The sequence below is a fragment of the Oncorhynchus mykiss genome, chromosome 16 (genome assembly GCF_057628025.1).
Source record: "Oncorhynchus mykiss isolate SJ-2025 chromosome 16, ASM5762802v1, whole genome shotgun sequence".
NCBI lineage: Eukaryota > Metazoa > Chordata > Actinopteri > Salmoniformes > Salmonidae > Oncorhynchus > Oncorhynchus mykiss.
In genome coordinates this window covers 29,307,794-29,332,191 of record NC_143037.1, presented here as the reverse complement: position 1 = coordinate 29,332,191, position 24,398 = coordinate 29,307,794, and the positions used below count along the sequence as shown (strand labels likewise).

The 24,398-nt window shown below is 40.3% G+C and overlaps 2 protein-coding genes across 5 annotated transcripts in view; both read right to left on the bottom strand.

Annotated features, from left to right (window-relative positions):
* Positions 1-9,865: 9,865 nt before the first annotated feature.
* irf3 (interferon regulatory factor 3) lies at positions 9,866-21,133 on the bottom strand. Of its 3 annotated transcripts, none has more exons than XR_016487029.1 (11): positions 20,897-21,133; positions 20,021-20,193; positions 19,651-19,819; positions 19,321-19,373; positions 19,156-19,216; positions 18,917-18,991; positions 18,324-18,569; positions 17,786-17,876; positions 17,374-17,628; positions 13,800-13,921; positions 9,866-10,988 (listed from the first exon to the last, which is right to left on the bottom strand). XR_016487029.1 is itself a non-coding variant. In XM_021564413.3 (11 exons), exons 2-11 carry the CDS (start codon positions 20,183-20,185, stop codon positions 10,863-10,865), a joined length of 1,410 nt encoding a protein of 469 aa, XP_021420088.3. In that variant the 5' UTR covers positions 20,186-20,193; positions 20,897-21,133; the 3' UTR covers positions 9,866-10,862.
* Positions 21,134-22,661: 1,528 nt separating this feature from the next.
* LOC110491795 (proline-rich protein 12) overlaps positions 22,662-24,398 on the bottom strand; it is a 55,922-nt gene continuing 54,185 nt past the window's right edge. For both annotated transcript variants that reach the window (XM_036946708.2, XM_090202533.1), the window contains exon 15: positions 22,662-24,011. In XM_036946708.2, the coding sequence (XP_036802603.2) occupies positions 23,877-24,011 (135 nt within the window). In that variant the 3' untranslated portion in view covers positions 22,662-23,876. The remainder of the gene's footprint in view (positions 24,012-24,398) is intronic.

Below are 24,398 nucleotides of genomic sequence, written 5' to 3'. Positions count from 1 at the left end.
CATACTTACCCAATACATCGTTTGGTTTCAAGTCTTGCGTCTTTGTATTAGCTACTGCTAATAACATCAGCTGAAAAATGTCCTCTGGTCCGGAAAAGTTGCGCATCAAAACTTCAAAATTACATATTATATGTCGACTAAACAGGTCAAACTAAGTGCAGAAGCAAGCTTTATGATGTTTTAAACACACAAAACAAATTTCAATTCAATCGGTCATCGTCTGTCCTTCTCTTGAGTGCTGGAACAAAGGAATGGCTGGGACCAATTCGCGCCACAACGCACAACATATTTTCTCCCATAGGGCCAATTCTCGCGGGATTTGAACGATTAAAAGCTCTACTGAATGAGGACATCTAGTGGAAGACATAGAAAGTCTCCCCAGAATCATAACTGGTTGGGAAGGGTGGGGGCGATGACGTCAAAGTTGCTCCAACTTTCATGACCACAAAAACTAGTTTGGAAGAATGCCTGCCCTGTGAGTTCTGCTATACTTACAGACATAATTCCAACGGTTTTAGAAGCTTTAGAGTGTTTTCTATCCAATAATAATTATTATATGCATATATTAGCAATTTTTGACAGATTTTCTTTTCAGTTTACTAGGGGTACCCAATTCCTCCAAAGGGGGCATAAGTCTGCCATAACCCTTAACAGGTTTTAACTTGGGTGCTTGACTGCTGTTGAACGCTCGGCTCAACCCTACTCCTCGTCCAGAGCGTCCAGTGTGCGCTCTGAACGCTCCAAGAGCGAATCGCTCTAAATTCAGGAGTGCCAGAGTGCACTCTGGACATTCCTAAATCCAGAGCGTTGTAAGATTGAATTTACTAACGGACAATCTGACAATGTACTCTGGCAATCCAGATTTGAATTTACAAACGCACCCGAAATCAATGTCTCTCGTCATTTGTTATGCTAACAAGCTAGCAAGAGGTTGCAAAGCAACAGCATCAACTTCCGTTAGACAGGCGAAGCACTAGTGCGCTCAACTGAAACAATACCGTTAATTTACAGTATACTAAATTGAACTTATAGTGTGTGTGTGTGTATGTATATATATATATATATATATATATATATACACACTCAAGTATGTAGTATACAGTATGTTAGTATGGGTATTCGAACACAGCTCTTGATTTGGTGCTGTGGTCTTCCAGCCGGGTACGGCGCAACCGGGTGGTGTAGTTCATGTCTCAGAAGTCGGAATTGTATTATTTATTTTTGATATTCATACATTACTGTTGCCCCGTCTAACTTTCATTGATTTAACACTTAGTTTCATTTGAATCACAGTTTCTATTAAATAATTAATGTGAATATAATAATTTAAATTACATTCCCTAAACCGGAAAAGTTAACTGCAGGTACAGTATGTCGCCATGTAGTAGTTTTTTCCCCTTCAATACGCCTAATTGGTTTCTAATAGATAAATATACTTCCCAATATCACTGTAATTGACTTGTAAAAGGATATGTACATTAATTGGAACCCTAATAAAGCTATACTGCACCAGCACATGCTAATTCAAAGTTTTAAATGGTGCACTTTTCTAAAAGGTGTTTTCCGGTCATTAATATACAAGCTTGAAATGTGGGGCATACAATATTTTATAAGGGTCCCTTTGTGTGCAGCTATGTTATGATATGTCAATCTTGCAATATGATGCAAACACAAAAGCCTACCGGAGAGAATAAATGTAAGTTCATATACTTATTTGTATAGTTTTTATATAGGCTATGTTGACAAACTCAGCATAAAAAGAAATGTCCCTTTTTCAGGACCCTGTCTTTCAAAGATAATTAGTAAAAATCCAAATAACTTCACAGATCTTCATTGTAAAGTGTTTAAACACTGTTTCCCATGCTAGTTCAATGAACCAGTTAATGAATATGCACCTGTGGAACAATCGTTAAGGGTCCCTGCTCATCTGCGTGAACGTGCCTTAGGCATGCTGCAAGGAGGCATGAGGACTGAAGATGTGGCCAGGGCAATAAATTGCAATGTCTGTACTGTGAGACGCCTAAGACCGCACTACAGGGAGACAGGAAGGACAGCTGATCATACTCACAGTGGCAGACCACGTAACAAGACCTGCACAGGATCGGTACATCTGAACATCACACCTGTGGTACAGGATTGCAACAACTGCCCGAGTTACACCAGGAACGCACAATCCCTCCATCAGCGCTCAGACTGTCCACAATAGGCTGAGGGAAGCTGGATTGAGGGCTTGTAGGCCTGTTGTAAAGGCAGGTCCTCACCAGATATCACCGTCGCCTATGGGCACAAACCCATCGTCGCTGGACCAGACAGGACTGGCAAAAAGAGCTCTTCACTGATGAGTTGCGGTTTTGTCTCAACAGGGGTGATGGTCAGATTCGTGTTTATCGTCAAAGGAATGAGCATTACACAGAGGCCTGTACTCTGGAGCGGGATCAATTTGGAGGTGGAGGGTCCGTCATGGTCTGGGGCGGTGTGTCACAGCATCATCGGACTCAGCTTGTTGTCATTTTAGGCAATCACAACACTGCGTTGCAGGGAAGACATCCTCCTCCCTCATGTGTTACCCTTCCTGCAGGCTCATCCTGACATGACCCTCCAGCATGACAATGCCACCAGCCATACTGCTCGTTATGTGTGTGATTTCCTGCAAGACAGGAATGTCAGTGTTCTGCCATGGTCAGCAACGATCTCAATCCCATTGAGCACGTCTGGGACCTTTTGGATCGGAGGGTGAGGGCCATTCCCCCCAGAAGTGTCTGGGAACTTGCAGGTGCCTTTGGTGGAAGAGTGGGGTAACATCTCACAGCAAGAACTGGCAAATCTGGTGCAGTCCATGAGGAGGAGATGCACTGCAGTACTTAATGCAGCTGGTGGCCACACCAGATACCGCCTGTTACTTTTGATTTTGACCCCTCCTTTGTTCAGGGACACATTATTCCATTTATGTTAGTCACATGTCTGTGGAACTTGTTCAGTTTATGTCTCAGTTGTTGAATCTTGTTATGTTCGTACAAATATTTACAAGTTAAGTTTGCTGAAAATAAACGTAGTTGACAGTGCGCAGATGTTTCTTTTTTGCTGAGTTTAGACATAAGTCAAATCAGCCTATTCACCGGTATAGGCCTAGACAGACAAATTAACTTTGCTATGAAGATGTGCGATTTGTGCATTATATATCTCTGCATTTGAAAGTAAATTGACTATATAAAAAGCTTGACTTATTTCCCTGTTACAATTCAACAAAACATTGTAGGGTAAAAGTAGGCCTACATTTTTTAAAGTGGACTAGGGGTGGTTTGCTGTTATGGAGCCACCAATACCTCTACGCTTCAGTGCTGTCTCAGATCACTTCAACATGGAGCTTAGATCAGATGTTTTGTTTCTTCATAATTCCTTTTCACGTCTCCTAGACTTTCTCTGACACTTGTCTGTCCGTCTTACCCAAAGCACTTTCACTGTGGAAAACGTAACACGAGCCTGGTGCAACATTGTGCACCTGCTGCAATTAACTGTTTTTTCCCCCCAATGAACAATTACCCCAAACAGATCAATTATTTTACAATATGTTTTGGTGATTCAATTGTTAATCATTTTAATTCAACACACTTTGTTTTGCTCAGAGTCTGACAGCAACTACAGTGCCTTGCGAAAGTATTCGGCCCCCTTGAACTTTGCGACCTTTTGCCACATTTCAGGCTTCAAACAAAGATATAAAACTGTATTTTTTTGTGAAGAATCAACAACAAGTGGGACACAATCATGAAGTGGAACGACATTTATTGGATATTTCAAACTTTAACAAATCAAAAACTGAAAAATTGGGCGTGCAAAATTATTCAGCCCCTTTACTTTCAGTGCAGCAAACTCTCTCCAGAAGTTCAGTGAGGATCTCTGAATGATCCAATGTTTACCTAAATAACTAATGATGATAAATACAATCCACCTGTGTGTAATCAAGTCTCCGTATAAATGCACCTGCACTGTGATAGTCTCAGAGGTCCGTTAAAAGCGCAGAGAGCATCATGAAGAACAAGGAACACACCAGGCAGGTCCGAGATACTGTTGTGAAGAAGTTTAAAGACGGATTTGGATACAAAAAGATTCCCCAAGCTTTAAACATCCCAAGGAGCGATAATATTGAAATGGAAGGAGTATCAGACAACTGCAAATCTACCAAGACCTTGCCGTCCCTCTAAACTTTCAGCTCATACAAGGAGAAGACTGACTTTATGGAAGAGTGGCAAGAAGAAAGCCATTTCTTAAAGATATCCATAAAAAGTGTTGTTTAAAGTTTGCCACAAGCCACCTGGGAGACACACCAAACATGTGGAAGAAGGTGCTCTGGTCAGATGAAACCAAAATTGAACTTTTTGGCAACAATGCAAAACGTTATGTTTGGCGTAAAAGCAACACAGCTCACACCATCCCCACTGTCAAACATGGTGGTGGCAGCATCATGGTTTGGGCCTGCTTTTCTTCAGCAGGGACAGGGAAGATGGTTAAAATTGATGGGAAGATGGATGGAGCCAAATACAGGACCATTCTGGAAGAAAACCTGATGGAGTCTGCAAAAGACCTGAGACTGGGACAGAGATTTGTCTTCCAACAAGACAATGATCCAAAACATAAAGCAAAATCTACAATGGAATGGTTCAAAAATAAACATATCCGGGTGTTAGAATGGCCAAGTCAAAGTCCAGACCTGAATCCAATCGAGAATCTGTGGAAAGAACTGAAAACTGCTGTTCACAAATGCTCTCCATCCAACCTCACTGAGCTCGAGCTGTTTTGCAAGGAGGAATGGGAAAAAATGTCAGTCTCTCGATGTGCAAAACTGATAGAGACATACCCCAAGCGACTTACAGCTGTAATCGCAGCAAAAGGTGGTGCTACAAAGTATTAATTTAAGGGGGCTGAATAATTTTGCACGCCTCATTTTTCAGTTTTTGATTTGTTAAAAAAGTTTGAAATATCCAATAAATGTCGTTCCACTTCATGATTGTGTCCCACTTGTTGTTGATTCTTCACAAAAAAATACAGTTTTATATCTTTATGTTTGAAGCCTGAAATGTGGCGAAAGGTCACAAAGTTCAAGGGGGCCGAATACTTTCGCAAGGCACTGTACAATACCCCATAATGACAATGTGTAAACAGGTTTTTAGAAATTATTGCACATTTATAAAAATAAAAACAGAAATACTTTATTTACATAAGTATTCAGACCCTTTGCTATGAGACTCAACATTTAGCATCCTGTTTCCATAGATCATGCATGAGATGTTTCTACAACTTGATTGGAGTCCACCTGTGGTAAATTTAATTGATTGGACATTATTTGGAAAGGCACACAACTGTCTAAATAAGGTCCCACAGTTGAATGTGCATGTCAGAGCAAAAACCAAGCCATGAGGTCAAAGGAATTGTCCGTAGAGCTCTGAGACAGGATTGTGTCGAGGCACAGATCTGGGGAAGAGTACTAAAAGATTCTGCAGCATTGGCCTACATCATTCTTAAATGGAAGAAGTTTGGAACACCCGGCCAAACAGAGCAATACAGGGAGAAGGGCCTTGGTCAGGGAGGTAACTCTGACAGAGCTCATCTGTTGAGATGGGAGAACCTCCCAGAACAGGCCTGGGCAAAGGCTGGTCACAGTCACAAATAGTAGCTAGCTAGAAATTGCGCAAAAATACGTTTTTCAAAGAAAAGTAGGCAACGAATATAGGGTGTTCCAGCAAGAGTGGACATCGAAATATTTCTTTATTGAGGTATCAGGGAAAGATGTGTGCTTAGTGTGGAAAGAGAGCATCGCTGTCTTGAAAGACTAAAACTTGTCCCGACACTTCCAGACGAAGCATGCAGAAAAATATAGGAATGTATGTCTGCTGAGAAGAGGGCAAGTGCATCAAAAGTTTTTTTCTCAGTTGCAAACGCAGCAAGCACTTTTCACAAAACTGCATTCAGCAAACGACGGAATTGTAAGAGCTAGCTATCTTCTGTCCCACAAAATTGCTAAACTTAGCAAGCCATTCACTGAGGGCGAATTCATTAAAGAATGTTTAACTGATTCTTCAGCAATACTTTGCTCCGACAAGAAAGATCTGTTTGAAAATGTTTCCCTGTCAAGATGAAGTGACATGGCGTGTTGGGGACATCGCAGAGAATATGGAACAACAGTTGAAAGACAAGGTAAAGGATTTCACCTATTTCTCCTTGGCCCTGGATGAGAGCAGTGATGCACATGACACGGCGCAGTTGTTGATATTTAAAGTCTGGCTTTGAAATTACAGAGGAGATAACTTCAGTGCAGTCAATGAAGAGAACAACCACAGGGAAATATTTATTGGAGGAGGTTCATAAGTGTGTGGCAAAGCTGGGAGTGAGTTTTGAAGTTATCCAGTGTGACCACTGATGGTGCCCAAACTTGACAGGCAAAAACGTTGGCCTTTTGAAAAGGACACAAGATCAAGTAGCTGAGCTGAACCCAGATCAGAAAATGATTTTCCTGCATGGCATTATTCATCAAGAGGTGCACTGTAAATGTGTTCTGAAAATTGGCCATGTTGTGGATACAGTCACTGAACTGGTAAACTTCATAAGAGCAAAATCTTTAAACCACAGGCCGTTTGTCTCACTGTTGGAAGAGGCAGTCGGATCATACAGATCTCCCCTGCCACACACATGTGAGATTAGTTTGGGGAAGGTGCTTAAAAGGGTGTGGGACCTGAAGTCAGAGATTGCCGAGTTTTTGCAAAAGAAAGGAAATGTGTGTGGATTTCCCTCAACTGCAAGAAAGAATGGTTGGCTGATTTTGCCTTCACCATGGACATCATGGCCCTAATGAATGAACTGAATTCCAAACTACAAGGGAAGGGCCAATTTGCACATCAGATGAACAGCCTTGTCAAAGCCTTCAAGGGAAAATTGAGAAGCCAACAATCTTACCCACCTTCCGACTAGTCTGTTCCCTATCAGATGACCAGAGGGAGAAGTATACATCGCTGGAGCGTGAAAAGATTTGGCATGGGTCCTCAGATCCTCAAAAGGTTCTACAGTTGCACCAGAGTGCATCCTGGCGGGTTGCATCACTGTCTGGTATGGCAACTGCTCAGCCTCCGACAGCAAGGCACTACAGAGGGTAGTGCGTACAGCCCAGTACATCACCAGGGCCAAGCTTCCTGCCATCCAGGACCTCTATACCAGGCGGTGTCAGAGGAAGGATCTAAAAATTGTCAAAGACTTCAGCCCCCCCTAGTCATAGACTGTTCTCTCTGCTAACGCACAACAAACAGTACCAGAGTGCCAAGTCTAGGTCCAAGAGGCTTCTAAACAGCTTCTACCCCCAAGCCATAAAACACCCGAACATCTAATCAAATTATTTGCATTTGCATTACCCCCTCACCACCACCTCTTTTATGCTGCTGCTACTCTGTTATTATCTATGCATAGTCACTTTAATAACTCTACCTACATGTACATATTACCTCGACACATTAACTCTGTACTGGTACCCCCTGTATATAACTTCGCTATTGTTATCTTACTGCTTGCTGCTCTTTAATTATTATCTTATTTTGGTATTTTTCTTAACTGCATTGTTGGTTAAGGGCTTGTAAGTAAGCATTTCACTGTAAGGTTGTTATATTCAGCATGTGACAAATAACATTTGATTTGATTAAATTTGCTGCGTGCCATGAACGGTTAGTTTTCTCGTTGCTTTGAGGATTTCCAAAGATTAGGAGTCATGCTCAGAAGATGTTTGTATGGTTTGGGTTAACCTATGTATCTGAACAGACATTTTCAGTGATGAAATATAACATGAGACTTCAGTCCTCACACTGATTGAGTAGTTTAAATGTAATGTTGAGCTCTCTCTCTGTGTTTTTGTGCATATCCATTAACAAGAGTTCTGTCCATGGTGCTGAATGCACAGTGTACATTCCCCTTCGTGTAGTTCATTGCATGTTTAATAATGAAAATACATACCAAAAGGAGAACATTATGTTTTTTTCTGTGCATGTTAAAGTTCAATATGTAGCATTTCGGGATGTGATTTACGGTAGATATATCTGTCAACAGTCATACATATGATGTATAATCCTGTAATATGATTCTGGCCAGCGAAGGCAAAAATATATTCTAATGTGGCCCTCCATGGAAAATAATTGCCCAGGCCTGTTCCAGAAGGACAACCATCTCTGCATCAACCAGGCCTTTATGGTAGAGTGACCAGGCGGAACCACTCCTCAGTAAAAGGCACGACAGCCCAATTGAAGTTTGCCAAAAGGCACCTATCTCTCACACAATGAAATACAAGATTTTCTGGAATTATGAAAGATTGAACTATTTGGCCTGGATGCCAAGCATCACGTCTGGAGGAAACCATGCACCGCTCATCACCTGGCCAATACCATCCCTTGGCTCCACGTACAAGCAAAGCATTCTGAACAGAATAGGAGTGGGCCCATAGAGATATACGGTTCACTGGATACAGTATAGAGATGTTGTGATTTTGTGTCATTGATCTACACACTGTACCCAATAATGTCAAAGTGGAATGATGTTTTCAAAAATTTAAAATGAAACACAAATGTCTTGACTCAATAAGCCTAAATAAGTTCAGGAGTGCTTAATAAGTTACATAATAAGTTGCATGGACTCACTGCTTGCAATAAGTGTTTACATCCCTTCAGAAAGTATTCATACTTTTGAATACTTTTAAGTATAAATAGTATCAAAAGGTTGTATGCAAGCAATCTAATCCAGATCAGTTCACATGTTTTAAAGTTTGAATGGCCTTTCTAGTTTAAACAGTGCAAGAGGAGTAGCATCTCTAGAGGGTTAATGGCTGTGATAAGAGAACTGAAGATGGATCAACAAAATTGTAGTTACTCCACAATACAAACTAATTGACAGAGTGAAAAGGAATCCTGTAAATAAAAATATTCAAAAAAATGCAATAAAAGGCACTAAAGTAATACTGCAAAACATTTGCAAAGAAACACATTTTTGTCCTAAAACACAAGGCCAAATATACACTGGAGTTCCTTACCAAGACAACACTGAATGTTCGTGAGTGGCCTGGCTACAGTTGACTTAAATTTGGCTTGAAAATATATGGCAAGACATGAAAATGGCTGTCTAGCAACGATCAACAACTAAATATTGAACAATCTAGGTGTTCAAAAGTTTGAAGAAACTTACACAGAAAGACTCACAGCTGTAATCGCTATCAGAGTGATTCAAACATGTATTGACTCAGGGGTTGAATACTTATCTAAATCAGGATAGTTTTATTTTCCATTTTTAAATGTTTGAATTTTCTTGCACTTTGACAGAATATTTTGTCTAGATATTTGACAAAAAAATGACATACTTTATAATCCCACTTTCTAACAACAAAATGTGAAAAAAAGTCAAGGGGTGTGAATACTTTATGAAGGCACTGTAGTACACCATTACACAGGTCTATACCCTACCCAGCAGCTTCATTTTGTCTACCTTTCAGTCAAGTCAGCCACATTTTTCTTGGACATACTTTCTGAATCCCAAAATCGATCCCTTGACCCTACTCCCTACCACGCTTATAGATCTGAGAGGATTGGATAGGTGTAAGCAATATGGCGACATCTCAACCCAGCCTTTTATCATAATGCTTTACCAATCCTCTCAAATCTACAAGCACTACTGTTTTTGAAAACTGTTCTCGATCATGGTTTCTTCTCATTGGTCCACAGGGACAACATTATCCAGCAGGGAGTAAATGCTGAAGGGAAGCTGTGTGCAAATATATCAATATTCCGTAAATTGTATTTTTGGTCAGCTACAATGACAGAGTGAAGAAAGTGATGTAGATTAAAACACATTTTAAAGGTATTTTTTTTATTTATTGTAGTCTGAATTAGTCTCACCGCAGCATACAGTTAAGTCTTGACTTATGAAAGAGTGGTTTTGAAAACGAGATGAGATAGTTATGATGAGTGATGCATTCAATCTCATACATACATGCTATTGGCCAGTCGACCTTTAAATAAAGGTGTGAAATCCATTGTACCATATTACAGTTATTATTTATTAAGACTTAAGTGAAATAGATGCCATGCCTATGCATTACCTCTCCAGTTTAGATGGATAATAACTGTGCTTGATTTGATATTTATCCTCAATTAATAATCCTGAACTGGTGCTCACAACTTGAAAAAGTTAGGAGCACAACATAACATTTAAGAGCACCAGAAAAGTGGATATAGCCTATATGAATTCAAACAACTTCTGAAGCACATGTTGTGCCCTAGAAACGAATAGGTAACCCTGTAAACACATTTGTTTATTATAAAAAGCTAAAATTGATACAAATACCTGTCATTGAAACTACATGAGTAGAATATTAGGCTTCTACATAGTTTGGGCATTTTTGTTGGCTAATTCCGTTTTGTCCTAAATTAAACCACATCATGACGGCACCTTTGAGGGCACATTTTGAGTGTAGCAACCAACAGCAATACATAGATTGTTGTTTGGTTAGCGGTGTTTCTGTAGTCAACGTGTGCAATCAGTACCAGCACACTGGTGCTCCCAAATACAAAATCCAGGTCGCACAGCAAAATATTAAGGAGCATATGTGACCAAAATAGTTGCAATTTAGAACCCTGCATGCCTTGTTGATTACAGTATCATTGAAAAAAACCAAAACAGAGTGAGGTTCCCTATTAGACATTCAACTTAAATGCTTATTTAACCCATTCCCCCTCACATACTGTTGTTTTGGTTCTGAACAGTTGATCAAATATGGTCATACAAAATAGTAAACGTTATGACAGAATGGATACTCAGTATTTTACAGTAGGTGGATCAGTCCCTCTTTAGCACAAGTCCATCATCTCCTGCAGATACTCCTGCAAGGACAGCTGCAGTTCCACAGACTGCAGAGAGGAGGCACCACCTTCCACCGCCATTGACTTCAGTAGCTCCAGAGAGGTTAACACCACCTGATAGAAAGAGTATGAGTTTTAAAAAAAACATGCAGAGGAAAACAAACAGAATCTCACTTCCAAACACCTAATGGAGTGTGTGCAGAGGCGGACTCACAGTACGCGACCGCCGAGTGCTGAAACGTGTAGCACGTTGATGAGTTTGGATTTCTGAGATTTAACTATTAATCATAAGTTATAATAGAGACATGAGAGGTGCTGTACTTAAACTTGGGAGGGGATGGGTGCAGGGAAAACGGTCACATGTGGCAGTACTGATAAGGGGAGGAACCGTTTATTGCCCATGTCACTCAGCTCCCTGCCTAGCAATAATGACGCAATGTTTAGCGATAAGGAGGAGACTCAACCTAAAGTGGGGTACGTATACTATCACGGGTGGAATCACGTCTTTGTCGATTCAGCTCTTTGATCCTCTGGGAAGAATAAAGTTGGTTTAAGGTTTCACAGTGTCCGTTGAGTTCTTACTACAATAATTAGAACCTAACAGCGTAAAAATAGTCTGTCCTTGGTTGCAACACTCACTACCAAGTTCCAAACTGCCTCTGGAAGCAACTTCATCACAATAACTGTTCGTCGGCAGAGCATTATGAAATGGGTTTCCATGGCCGAGCATCCGCACACAAGCCTAAGACCACAATGCGCAATGCCAAGCGTCGGCTGGAGTGGTGTAAAGCTCACCGCCATTGGACTCGGAGCAGTGGAAAAGCATTATTTGGAGTGATGAATCACACTTCACCATCTGGCAGTCTGACTGATGAATCTGGTTTTGGCGGATGCCAGGAGAATACTACCTGCCCGAATGCATAGTGCCAACGGTAAAGTTTGATGGAGGAGGAATAATGGTCTAGGGCTGGGCCCTTTAGTTCCAGTGAAGGGAAATCTTAACGATACAGCATACAATGACATTCTAGACAATTCTGTGTTCCAAATTTGTTGCAACAGTTTGGAGAAGGCCCTTTTCTATTCAGCATGACAATGCCCCCCATGCACAAAGCGAGGGCCATACAGAAATGGTTTGTCGTAATTAGTGTGGAAGAACTTGACTGGCCTGCACAGAGCACTGACCTCAACCCCACTGAATACTTTTGGGATGAATTGGAACGCTGGCCTCGAGCCAGGCCTAATTGCCCAACATCAGTGCCCCGACCTCAGTAATGCTCTTTTGGCTGAATGGAAGCAAGTCCCTGCAGCAACCCATGATTTTGGAATGAGATGTCCGACGAGCAAGTGTCAACATAGCTTTTGGTCATGTAGTGTATATCAGTAAAACAATTTGCGATATCGACCAATACCGATATATTTTTTGCCTTTTTAACCTTTCTTAGCGCAGATACAAACAGCAACCAAGTTTCTATTTATTTTTTACATTTATTTTACCTTTTTTTAACTAGGCAAGTCAGTTAAGAACAAATTCTTATTTTCAATGACGGCCTAGGAACAGTGGTTTAACTGCCTGTTCAGGGGCAGAACGACAGATTTGTACCTTGTCAGCTCTGGGATTTGAACTTGCAACCTTCCAGTTACTAGTCCAACGCTCTAACCACTAGACTACCCTGCCGCCCCTATGTTAAGAAAAGATGTCAAATGACTTGGATATTTTAAAAGGTGTAAAAACAAACACTGCATCAAAAAGGTACTGGTAAGTTCGGGAAAACATCAGGGAAGACCATCAGGCAATAATTGTTTGAGCAAGGCATCAGGCAAGGGAATAAAACAAATATTGCTAGAACCTATTTCTTGAATTCTAAATAAGACATTTGAAAGCTCTAATTTTGACCGTCAAAATACCTCTTATGGCAGTAACTTCACAAGCACTAATTATGGTCAATTTAGACTGAGAATAGTATTGAGTTATGGTAAGGGGTGAAATAAGTATAGCCAGTTATGATTGTAATGGTTTAGCAGGTTATAAATGTGGCTAAAGGAAAAATCCTTTAGCCACATCCTTAGATGAAGTTGTGTGGAAAAAGGAATGGGGTGGTGAAATAATATTCTGTCATGGACAAAGTAACTCAAAAGGTATGATGATATTAATTATCAAAAATGTCGATCTGAATGTACAAATAATTAAGAATGATTTGCAAGTAAGGTGGATATTTTTGAATACGAAAGTGGACGAAAAATAGATTTGGCTCATTAATCTATATGATCCAAATCAGGATGATCCATACTTCATCTAAAATATTTATACCAATTCATTGAACTTACAGGCAACAAATGATCAAATCATTATGGTAAGAGTCTATAACACAGTGCTAAGTACTTCAATGGACCATAAAGGAAATCACTCCAAAAACTATCATCACCGTGCCCTTACTGAAATCACAAATATTATGGACACATTAGAAATAGTGACTATTTGAAGACTAAAAAACCCCAACCCAGTGAGATATAGAGGGAGGAGACTTAACCTTTGATGCAAGAGAGAAAAAGACAAATAGTCAAGACGACTGACTACCTTGGTTAAAACCTCTTGGGGCTAGGGGGAAGAATTTTCACTTTTGGATAAATAGCGTGCCCAATTTAAACTTCCTGCTACTCATGCCAAGAATATAAGATATGCATATTATTCATAGATTTGGATAGAAAACACTAGTTTTCACTAGTTTCTAAAACTGTTTGAATCATGTCTGTGAGAAAACAGAAACCATTCTGCTTGTCACAACCGCTAATAGTGCACATCGTAGGTAACTAACAAGCGTAGGTGAACCTCGAGCAGAGGAAGAAGGCAAGATAACAAAAATGATGTATTACTAAACAAAATGATGCCAAGTTCACAAGGCCTGCTCATGACTGTGTGTGTCTTACCTCGACCATGACCAGTTTCTTCTCCCAGGGTCTGTTGTCCGGGTCTGGCCACTTCTCTCCCAGACAGAAGAATAGAGAAAAGGGGGGACATTTTCCTTCATTGTTTATGAACTTCAACAGCCCTGGAGAAAGAAGGAAAGAGGGTGAAGGGATTTGAAGGTCTATGCCAGAGAACTACACATCTACCTGAAAGACTGAATCACTCCCTCTCAAACCTATAAAAAGGGGAAGTTCAGTATTTTACAACTTATTGTTAGATGTTCCTAACAGGGCTCCCGGGTGACGCAGAGGCACAGAGTCCGGGTTAGGCCATCATTGTAAATAAGAATTTGTTCTTAACTGACTTGCCTAGTTGATTAAAAGTTAACGAAAAAAATGAAAACAAAAAAAGTTTCCAACCCTGAAAGTTGTCTATGGGCTAGGAGAAACTGTAAAGACAAAATCACACAGGGGACGTCCGTCGATCGTGTGAATTTGCAAGTGAGAGAATCACGAGCATTAATTCAAATACACAGCATTGTGTTCACCTGCGTTATCATGAAAAGTAATTCTAAACAGTTGTACTCTCTCTCGCATTCCTCAAGTTTTCCAGCAGTAGCCTGGGCTACATACATCCCCATGATCAAAATTAACATAGGTAGGCTGCTGCATTGTTTTCAAATCTGTAGCCTATTTGTCAGATAGGCCTAAACCACAGCCTACAGACCAAAATATTTTTTAACCATAGAACTTTACTTAACGTTGAAGTCCTTAGCCAAATAGATTTTAACTCAGTACTTCACAATTCCTGACAATTAATCAGAGTAAAAATTCCCTGTCTTAGGTCAGGATCATCACTTTATTTTAAGCATGTGAAATGTCAGAATAATAGTAGAGAATGATTTATTTCAGCTTTTATTTATTTCATCACATTCACAGTGGGTCAGAAGTTTACATACACTCAATTAGTATTTGGTAGCATTGCCTTGAAATTGTTTAACTTGGGTCAAACGTTTTGGGTAGCCTTCCACAAGCTTCCCATAATAAGTTGGGTGAATTTTGGCCCATTCCTACTGACAGAGCTGGTGTAACTGTTGGCCTCCTTGCTCGCACATGCTTTTTCAGTTCTTCCCAAAAATGTTCTATGGGATTAAGGTCAGGGATTTGTGGTGGCCACTCCAATACCTTGACTTTGTTGTCCTTAAGCCATTTTGACACAACTTTGGAAGTATGCTTGGGGTCATTGTCCTTTTGGAAGACCCATTTGCGACCAAGTTTTAACATCCTGACTGATGTCGTGAGATGTTGCTTCAATATATCCACATAATTTTCCATCCTCATGATGCCATCTATTTTGTGAAGTGCACCAGTCTCTCCTTCAGCAAAGCACCCCCACAACATGATGCTGCTACCACCGTGCTTCACAGTTGGGATGGGGTTCTTCAGCTTGCAAGCCTCCCCCTTTTTCCTCCAAACATAATGATGGTCATTATGGCCAAACAGTTATATTTTTGTTTCATCAGACCAGAGGACATTTCTCCAAAAACTAAGATCTTTGTCCCCATGTGCAGTTGCAAACCGTAGTCTGGCTTTTTTATGGTGGTTTCGGAGCAGTGGCTCCTTCCTTTCTGAGTGGCCTTTCAGGTTATGTCGATATAGGACTCGTTTTACTGTGGATATAGATGCTTTTGTACCCGTTTCCTCCAGTATCTTCACAAGGTCCTTTGCTGTTGTTCTGGGATTGATTTGCACTTTTCGCACGAAAGTACATTCATCTCTAGGAGACAGAATGCGTCTCCTTCCTGAGCGGTATGACAGCTGCATGGTCCCATGGTGTTTATACTTGCGTACTATTGTTTGTACAGGCATTTGGAAATTGCTCCCAAGGATGAACCAGACTTGTGGAGGTCTACAATTTTTTTTCTGAGGTCTTGGCTGATTTCTTTTGATTTTCCCATGATGTCAAGCAAAGAGGCACTGAGTTTGAAGGTAGGCCTTGAAATATATCCACAGGTACACCTCCAATTGACTCAAATGATGTCAATTAGCCTAATCAGAAGCTTGTAAAGCCATGACATAATTTTCTGGAATTTTCCAAGCTGTTTAAAGGCACAGTCAACTTAGTGTATGTAAACTTCTGACCCACTGGAATTGTGATACAGTGAATTATAAATAATTTAATCTGTCTTCAAACAATTGTTGGAAAAATGTGTGTCATGCACAAAGTACATGTCCTAACCGAATTGCCAAAACTATAGTTTGTTAACAATCATTTTGTGCAGTGGTTGAAAAACAAGTTAATGACTCCAACCTAAGTGTATGTACACTTCTGACTTCAACTGTAGCTAAGTAGGGAAGTAGGAACAATTCCTTGAATTCCCTTTCTACAAACGACCCACACAAACTCTAGACCAGATATGATTAATTTGAACCAAGGCACTCAATAACCATGCACATTGAAATGTATCAATCGACTTGTCTGTCAGCAACAGTGATATCGACAAGGAATGACATTGACAATGTGATATATAATTCCGAAACACAATTCAGCTCGTGACGCAGTTGATGCTCACGGCTATTTGTTTTCTCTTATTCACTCCCATCCATTCTATTTCCAGCGTAAACACACTCATTCATGCGCATAATTATTTTTTATGAAACACTACCCGTGTGATTTGGACTTAATCCGTGGTTGGGTTTTCTTCACTGAAAACTTCAGCTAACTTAAGATCGATGTATAGCAGCAACCAGGTACGGTTTCCCGCCCAGGGGGGGGGGGGGGGGGTGACTTTTCCAGAGCTAAACAACCGTATCCCGTTCTGCGCATGTTACTTTAGGCTAACAAAAACTACATAGTCGCTGCTCCCCCTTCCCCTTTCTCATTGTCAATCGTGAGCGATAATTATTTACGTTTTACCAGTGAAATCTCCATGTAGCATCTGCATGGCAACCATATAATCTCATTCAGTTTTATGGGAATATGCATTTAGATCTTCTTGAATTACGTAGTGTTGTTTCGTGACCAATTTTTTTAGCAGATGGTGTTAAACTGTTGCCTATCTGTGTTTTGTTTCAAACAAAGCACATATTTTGCCTAGTGGCGTGCTCTGTTGAGTTTTTACAACATGTCAATCATGTAATTTATAGTTACAGCAGAGAAAATAATTGGATGAGAACAGGAAGAGCGCCGGAAGCAGCAGCGGAGGGAGCAGAGGAGCTACGTAGAAAAATTGTTTGTGAAGTAGCACATGCGCAGAAGGTAGGGACGGCTGTTTAGCTATCTGGAAGAGGTGTCCAGATAATCTGGTCACGCAGCCAATCCGTTTAGAAGATTGCAAGGTTGCTCCCATCACTCCCATTGATCTTTAGCTAGCGGTGGCTAAAGTTAGCTGAAGTTTATAGTGGGTGAATCCAAAACACGGACTACACTTTCTCCTGGCCCATAGACTACTTTAAGGTTGAGGAACCATCTTACATTTAGTAAATACTAAACTTCCCCTTTAATACATTTCTCTGAAATGATTTTTTAAAACATTTTATCATGCCACCTTCCTAAAAAAATTAATCAGTCTCAGTATATATTTTCCTCTTTCACCTCCATAGAAGTCCTTGGCCTGATATAGTGGTTCCGGGCATTTGGACACTCCCTGGGGCCTCCTGCTATTGTCAAACTTGTCAAGGCTCCAGAAGGCCTTAATTTCACCCTTACGGAGTCCGTAGATGATGGACCCGGAGGCACCCACCTCCAGGCCCTCTCCCAGGAGAGCCAGGATATCTTGGGTCAGTTTGGCCTGAGTTTCGTCCCGGACAGGCGGTGGACTGGGCAGAGAGACCAGATTCAGGCCAGAATCTGGGTCCAGAAGCGGTTGTGTAAGTTCAGGTCTAGTAGAGACAGAGCTACCAATTATTCCATCAGGGCTAATCGTCCTGGGTTCATAACCAAACACACAATAGACAACAACAAAAATTACAAACATGTAGCCTAGCTGTGCTATATGCCATCTTACCTGTAGACTAATCTGAACCCTGCCTCGTTCTCAACCAGCTGCTCAGGCATCTTCACTCCCCGGTAGTACACAGAAACCCTGAAGTGAGTTTCTAGGGGAAGAAAGGAAAATAATAGATTGTTGTCAAGATGAGAGGAACAACTAAACCTGGGGAAAGATAGTGTTCTGTGCATGACCATATACTGTCTAGATACAACATTGAAATCATGGGTAACCCAACGAGAGTGGCACTCCCATAACAAAACAGGGTTGTTTCAGTAGCAAAAAAAACATTTTGAAATGGAGGGAAGAAGGATGTTCAACTTGTTCATGTAGAACACAGATTGTGTTCTACATGAACAATGCCAGCTGAACAAAATCTTGAGCAGCCCTATAAGCATTTAAACTATTAACATTGGCACGCCCACATTATAATTTATAATTATATGTTTTTCAAAGACAGACTATTGACACCAACTACTGTGTGAAGAGAAGCCAATTGGCATTAACTTCAATCCTAGCACCCACAAGTAGAAATCTAATAATATTCATAACTTACTAAAATTTTCGTCCACCATGGTTCTGGACAATTCATTTGTTAACTGCTCCACCATCTGCTGTTCATGGGCACCACCGACGGCTCCATCCATTGGATACACCGGTTGCGGGGGCAACACGGCTCCACCCACAGCATCCTCCATTACAACCGGATTCTGCTGTTGCCCTAGCAAACCATGCCCTCCAATCGTGCCCTCCATTGGATATTGCAGTTCCTCGACGGGGAGTTCATAACCCCGAATAGCTTCTGCAGAAGAGGTTGGAAGAGTGAAGAGAAAGACTTGGATAATAGCCTATATTATGATAATCATTATGGGCCGGTTTCCCGGACACAGATTAAGCCTAGGTCTAGGGCTTCCTAGTCCAGAAAAAGGCTTAAAAGATGCACTATGCTGAAACCACTCCGTTATTTCCTGGTTGATAAAATTCTAATAGTTCACCTAATTTCAGTTTAGGTGACGAAACAATCAGGTATAGTGTATAGAATCGTTGCACCGACGGAACTGCTGTGAAATATATTTTTCATAACTACTGGTAGCTCGCGATTGACCTGTTGCTGGTCAAGAGTGCCACATTGGAACGGTTGGTTCCCACCTGTTTGTTCAATGTTCAACCCTTGCAGACATTTCTGAAGTAAATCCTGGTTGATAGTGGTTGAGATCCCCTCCGCTGGTGAGTAGTTGTGGGAAAGATGAGTGAAGACATAACATGAGATAACAAAAGAGACATAGTAAATTTCATAAATGTACATTTACCCTACTTTTAGATTGCATTAAATATCATCCATTTCCTGAAAGATTGTCGTTAAATTGTCAAACTTTTATCTGCATTACCTGTGTATACAGTTTCTTCTGCTGCAAGGTAAAGGTCATTAAAACATGGTAGACCATGACTCTAAAAGAGCAGAGTTGGGGAAAAAGAAGTGGTGTTTAAAAAAGATTTTACAGTACAGGTACTGCATTCGATTCACAAGTGAGAATTCTTATAAGCACACTCACTTCTTGTAATGGACTGGGATCTTGATACAGATCATGTTCTGGTTGCTGAGATCCTTTAGAGATGCACAAGTTTGAAAACAAAATGATTGAGTGTCATTTCATGTTGTTTCAGAACTGAAGTTCTGCTACTAACGTATGTCTCCATTTAGATATGTAATATTTTTGCAACTTTCAGTAAATGTTTATCTCTTGGCCATTTACTGTATATTAAAGAGAACGTGTTCTATTTGACTCATATTTAACTCCTATGTCACACCCATATGTCATTGTTTTAATAATAAACCAAGCATTGAATTGTTTTCCTTTGTATTTTTTTGGTTGGTGCTTTACCTCCTGTGGGTGCCTCATCTGGCCACTGGAACAGTTTGTTGGGGTTGGCTGCATCATTTTTGTTGTCATGGAGCATTTTGAACCCCTTGGCTCGGAGGGCAGAACGGAAGTTTCTCTTCCAAATGGAGTGGTCGCCTTGAACCCTACCATTGCTAACCTCAGCCCACGCCTAAGGAGAAGTGGGGGCTGTATCATACCATATCGTATTTTTGAAAGTTATTTATCTTGAAAACTTGATTGCTGACATGCAACACATTTTGGGACTATAAACAATGGACTAATGAAACAAATACTGTACCAAAATATAGTTTTTAAAGAAGAACACTGTTCTTCTTTATTTTTTAAGTGAGGAGCGAGATATTGACTTTACCTTGAAAATAAGTACATCATCGCTGCAGGAATCCTGCCTCAAAGCATGTTTCCAAGGGATGCAGAACTCTGTTTGCTCCTGATTGGTCCAGGTAACCCCGGGATACCGGCCACTATTTATCTGTTCGCGCAGCCATGGGATGAGGAGCGGTTTGGATTGAGACATGTCTTAATCTAAAAGAGTTAAAGAAGAGCATTGTGACAGCCTGTGTAAACTGGGAACAATATGTATAAAATAAATTGTGGTCAGTATAGTCAGTATCTTTCTGTAAATCACAGATTTATTTTTGAATACTCCCTTTAAAAAAAGATGAAAAAACCAGACATGCATTTACATTCACAGACTGCAAAATGATAAAAGCGATAGAATGAATAAAAGTTAAAGTAACAGTCATAGGGGTCATCATATTACAAAAATACACGCGTTTTAAAATCAGAGATAATCAAAATATAGCCTAGTATTCAGATTAGACGGTACATAAACACTGGAAATGATAAAACAGGTTGAGTATACTTTGTGTAAAAAAATAATTTGAGCAATGCAACACAAATTACACATCTATGGATCTATCCATGTATTTTAAAACTGTTAGGATTCTGGTTTAGGCTGTGTATCATCGTAGATTATGGATTTCAAAGAAATGCAACTCCACTGTATCTGTATCATAAATGTATTAATTGTGCATGTTATGGGTAATCCTAAATACTCTTTGCTAGTTCAGGACCGCAATAAATCATTCCCAGAGATTGTAGTGTGTAATAACAGACTTGGATTTGATTGTGTCACTTTCCCACACACACAGGTAATTGACATTTGCATTAGATTGAGTAACGCTATAGTGCTAGCAAAGAATGGCACATTTAAAGGTTATCTTACCTCGTCTTCGGACAGTGTGCCGAAGTTCACGAATCAGTATTGTCTGGATTAAAGTAAAGCTCCGTCTGGTAATTATCCTTAACATATATTATGCAAAAAATGTAAAGTGTGTCGACCGTGACTACAGAAACTCGCATCAAATTAAAACCGATGTATCTCTCTCTGTATGTCCTATCAAGCGAATGCTTTCTTGGGAAATCCAGTGTCTTCAGTTTCGTTTTCCAGTTTATACGTCACAAACAGCTCTGAGGTAACTTCCTTTTTGTGATCTATCCAATGCCACTAGGTGGCGTAGTCACACTATTTCAAAATCAAATCACATTTTATTGGTCGCCTAAACATATTTTGCAGATGTTGTTATCATAGGTGCAGTAATACCGAACAATACACACAAATCCCAAAAAATAAATCAGACATTTTAAGCAAATACCTGAACAAGCAATGATTCTGGAATATAAATATATATGATGGTGTGTGTGTGTATATAGAGTATATGGACAGTACAGGAATTTAAAAGGTGTGTACACCAGTAGTTGTACAGGATGAGCCATGACTAGAATACAGTAAAATACATGTGAAGTGGGTAAAGCAACCGTATGTAAACATTAAAGTGACCAGTGTTCAATGACTATGTGCAGTACATTGGTCAGCAGTCTCTAAAGGTGCAGGGTAGAGTACCAGGTTGTAACTGTCTAGTAACAGTGACTAAATTCAGGGCAGGGTACTGGGCGTAGGCTGGCTATTGGTGACTATTTACAGGTTGTAAAGTATTTTCAAGTAGTACTTTCAACTATTTTTACTTAATTATTTTTTTGGGGTATCTGTACTTTACTATTTATATTTTTGACAACTTTTACTTCACTACATTTCTAAAGACAATCATGTACTTTTTACTTCATACATTTTCCCTGACATCGAAAAGTACTCATTACATTTGGAACACTTAGCAGGACAGGAAAACTGTCTAATTCACACACTTACAAGATAACATCCCTGGTCGTCCCTACTGCCTATGATCTGGTGGACTCACTCAACACATGCTTCTTTTGTAACTGATGTCTGAGTGTTAGCGCATAGAAGCTGCTTTTCAGTCTCAGTCCCAGCTTTGATGCAACTGTACTATCTCTGCCTTCTAGACCAGGGCTTAATGTCTGCTGGTTTTTGTATTTTACTTTCAAGTAAGACCTAGACAACCAGGTAAGGAGTTCCCTTACTAATCAGTGAACTTAATTCAATCAATCAAGTACAAGGGAGCGAAAACCCGCAGACACTCTGCCCTCCGTAGAAAGGGTTTGACACCTGTGTTCTAGAAGGTAGTGGGGTGAACAGGCCTCCTGAGGTTGAAGAGGTGCTGTTGTTACAACTTCTTCACCACACTGTCTGTGTGGATGGACTATTTCAGGCTGTCAGTCACGTGTACGCTGAGGAACTTAAATCTGTTCACCTGCTCCCTGCTGTCTCTTGAAGTCCACAATCAGCTCCTTCGTTTTGTTGATGTTGATGGAGGGGTTAATTTCCTGGCACCACTCTGCCAGGGCCTTCACCTCCTCCCTGTAGGCTGTCTCATCGTTGTTGTTAAACAGGCCTACCACTGTTGTTGTCTGCAATCTTGATGATTGAATTGGAGACATGCGTGGACACACAGCCATGGGCGAACAGGGAGTACAGGAGGGGGCTGAGCAGGCACCCTTGTTATGCTCCAGTGTTGAGGATCAGCATAGTGGAGGAGTTGTTGCATTTCATATACATTGACTTCAACAACAAATTGTTCTTTGCCGGTTTTATTTGTTTTTCAAATACAGGGTTAATGTACAGAAGAAAACAATGTGTCAAGAACTGTACAATATTTACACAAAGACTTTCTTTCGAAGGAAAATTTGATTGACTTTTTTTTGGAAACATAGTAATATGCCCAAATATCAAACTAATAAAATTGAAATTACTATTTCCTTTTTAAATATTACTTATTTATAACCACTCGTGTATAGGGAACTGGATATGGTTATTAGTTTCTTTCATTTTTAACCTGCATGATTCTGATGAATGAACTAATGCACTACAATGTCTACATTTCAAATATACTCTCCCATTCTCCCCTTTTACAGACATAGTTGATAACATGGTTTCGTCTCCTCCTCAAATCTTTTGTATAGAAAAAAAAAGGAAGACAGCTCGGATATGTGGGTGCACGATTTTATGTATATCCTGTGAAAAATGTTACTTAAAATGCTAAGGCGGCATCCCAGCGCTTGTGAGAGTTTATATTAAAAACCTCATAAATAATACAAATGTGTTTATATACTACCACATAGCGCGCCGGTACTGCCGACTACTGTCGCATAGAGCGAGCGAGAATTAACACCTTTATGTTGCATCCGTTCCCATATAGTCACACTGCTCACTGCACTCCTCTAACACAATGTTTTAAAAAGCATTCTCGCCCACGTCCACTCGTTAAAAGCCGTTAGAGTCTTTAAAAGATAATTTATGTAAAAACGAAACAGTAATAGATTCTCTTTGAACTGTTTGGGACTGACACCGTTTTACAATGTCAGTATGACAATCCTCTGTAACTTGGTGCAATACCTCATCCATCTGCCTTGTCTTTTCTCTGTGACCCTAATGTCAGTCTTTGTCTCCTGATTGGTCAGTCTCCTCTCTTGGCCCATCAGGAACGACCCCAGCACCTGTGGGGTCATCATCCATTCTCAAGGTCAAGTAATTCTATATTTTAGTAATTGAGCAACTAAGGAGAGGTCACTCTCCAAGGTCACACCTACCAACCCTCTTGTTCCTAGAGTGGCCTTTCAAGTTGTCCCTCAGACCCACACGACTCCAGGTGGGATGGGGCCTCTATACAACTCTATTCCCTCGTTTCCACTCGTTCACCAACCTCTGTTTCTGGGGTCCTAGTTTCTTGTGCCTTATGTTCTTTGGCTTTCCCTCTTTCTTTCTGTATTCTTTCCCCTTGGTCTGTCCCTCAGGCCTTGGTGCTGAGTGTGAGCAGCTCGATGAAGGAGTTGAAGAGGGTGTCCAGCCAGCCATGGTTGGCCATACACTGCTGCACCACCTCCTCCTGCCCAGGGTCCTCAGCTGCCTGCTCTATAGTGTTGGTCTGCCAGGGAAGACAGAATATAAGCACAATATATGTTTTGACTACGGTAATAGTATGTGTATTTGAAAAATAGAAGTTCATGTCTAGGCTATGACGTATCTACCCAAGGAATAAACTATATTTGATGTATGCTGGGGAAACACAATATTAATATAAACAAAATATTTAGAATTCCTATCAACTATTGTTGATTGGCAATGAAGTATGAATTTAATTTAGTTGACTATGTCAGCATGGGACATATAAAACACTATATATTACAACTCTTGTGTGTTGATTGGAACAATATAAGCTTGTGTCTTTAAGCAGTGGTTCGGGAATGAAACAAGATGGACTAATATTTCTGCTGGGTAAATATTTTTTTTTTTAAAGAACTGTTCTCGATGC

Bases quoted from the DNA above. Each gene is read 5' to 3' on its own strand.
- irf3 (XM_021564413.3), bottom strand. From the start codon at position 20,185: ATGTCTCAATCCAAACCGCTCCTCATCCCATGGCTGCGCGAACAGATA. The intron at 18,992-19,155 runs GTAATGCAGATA...ACTACTCACCAG, and splicing joins AGAAGAAACTGTATACACAG to CGGAGGGGATCTCAACCACT. The intron at 10,989-13,799 runs GTAAGACACACA...TCTTTCTATCAG, and splicing joins AGAAACTGGTCATGGTCGAG to GTGGTGTTAACCTCTCTGGA.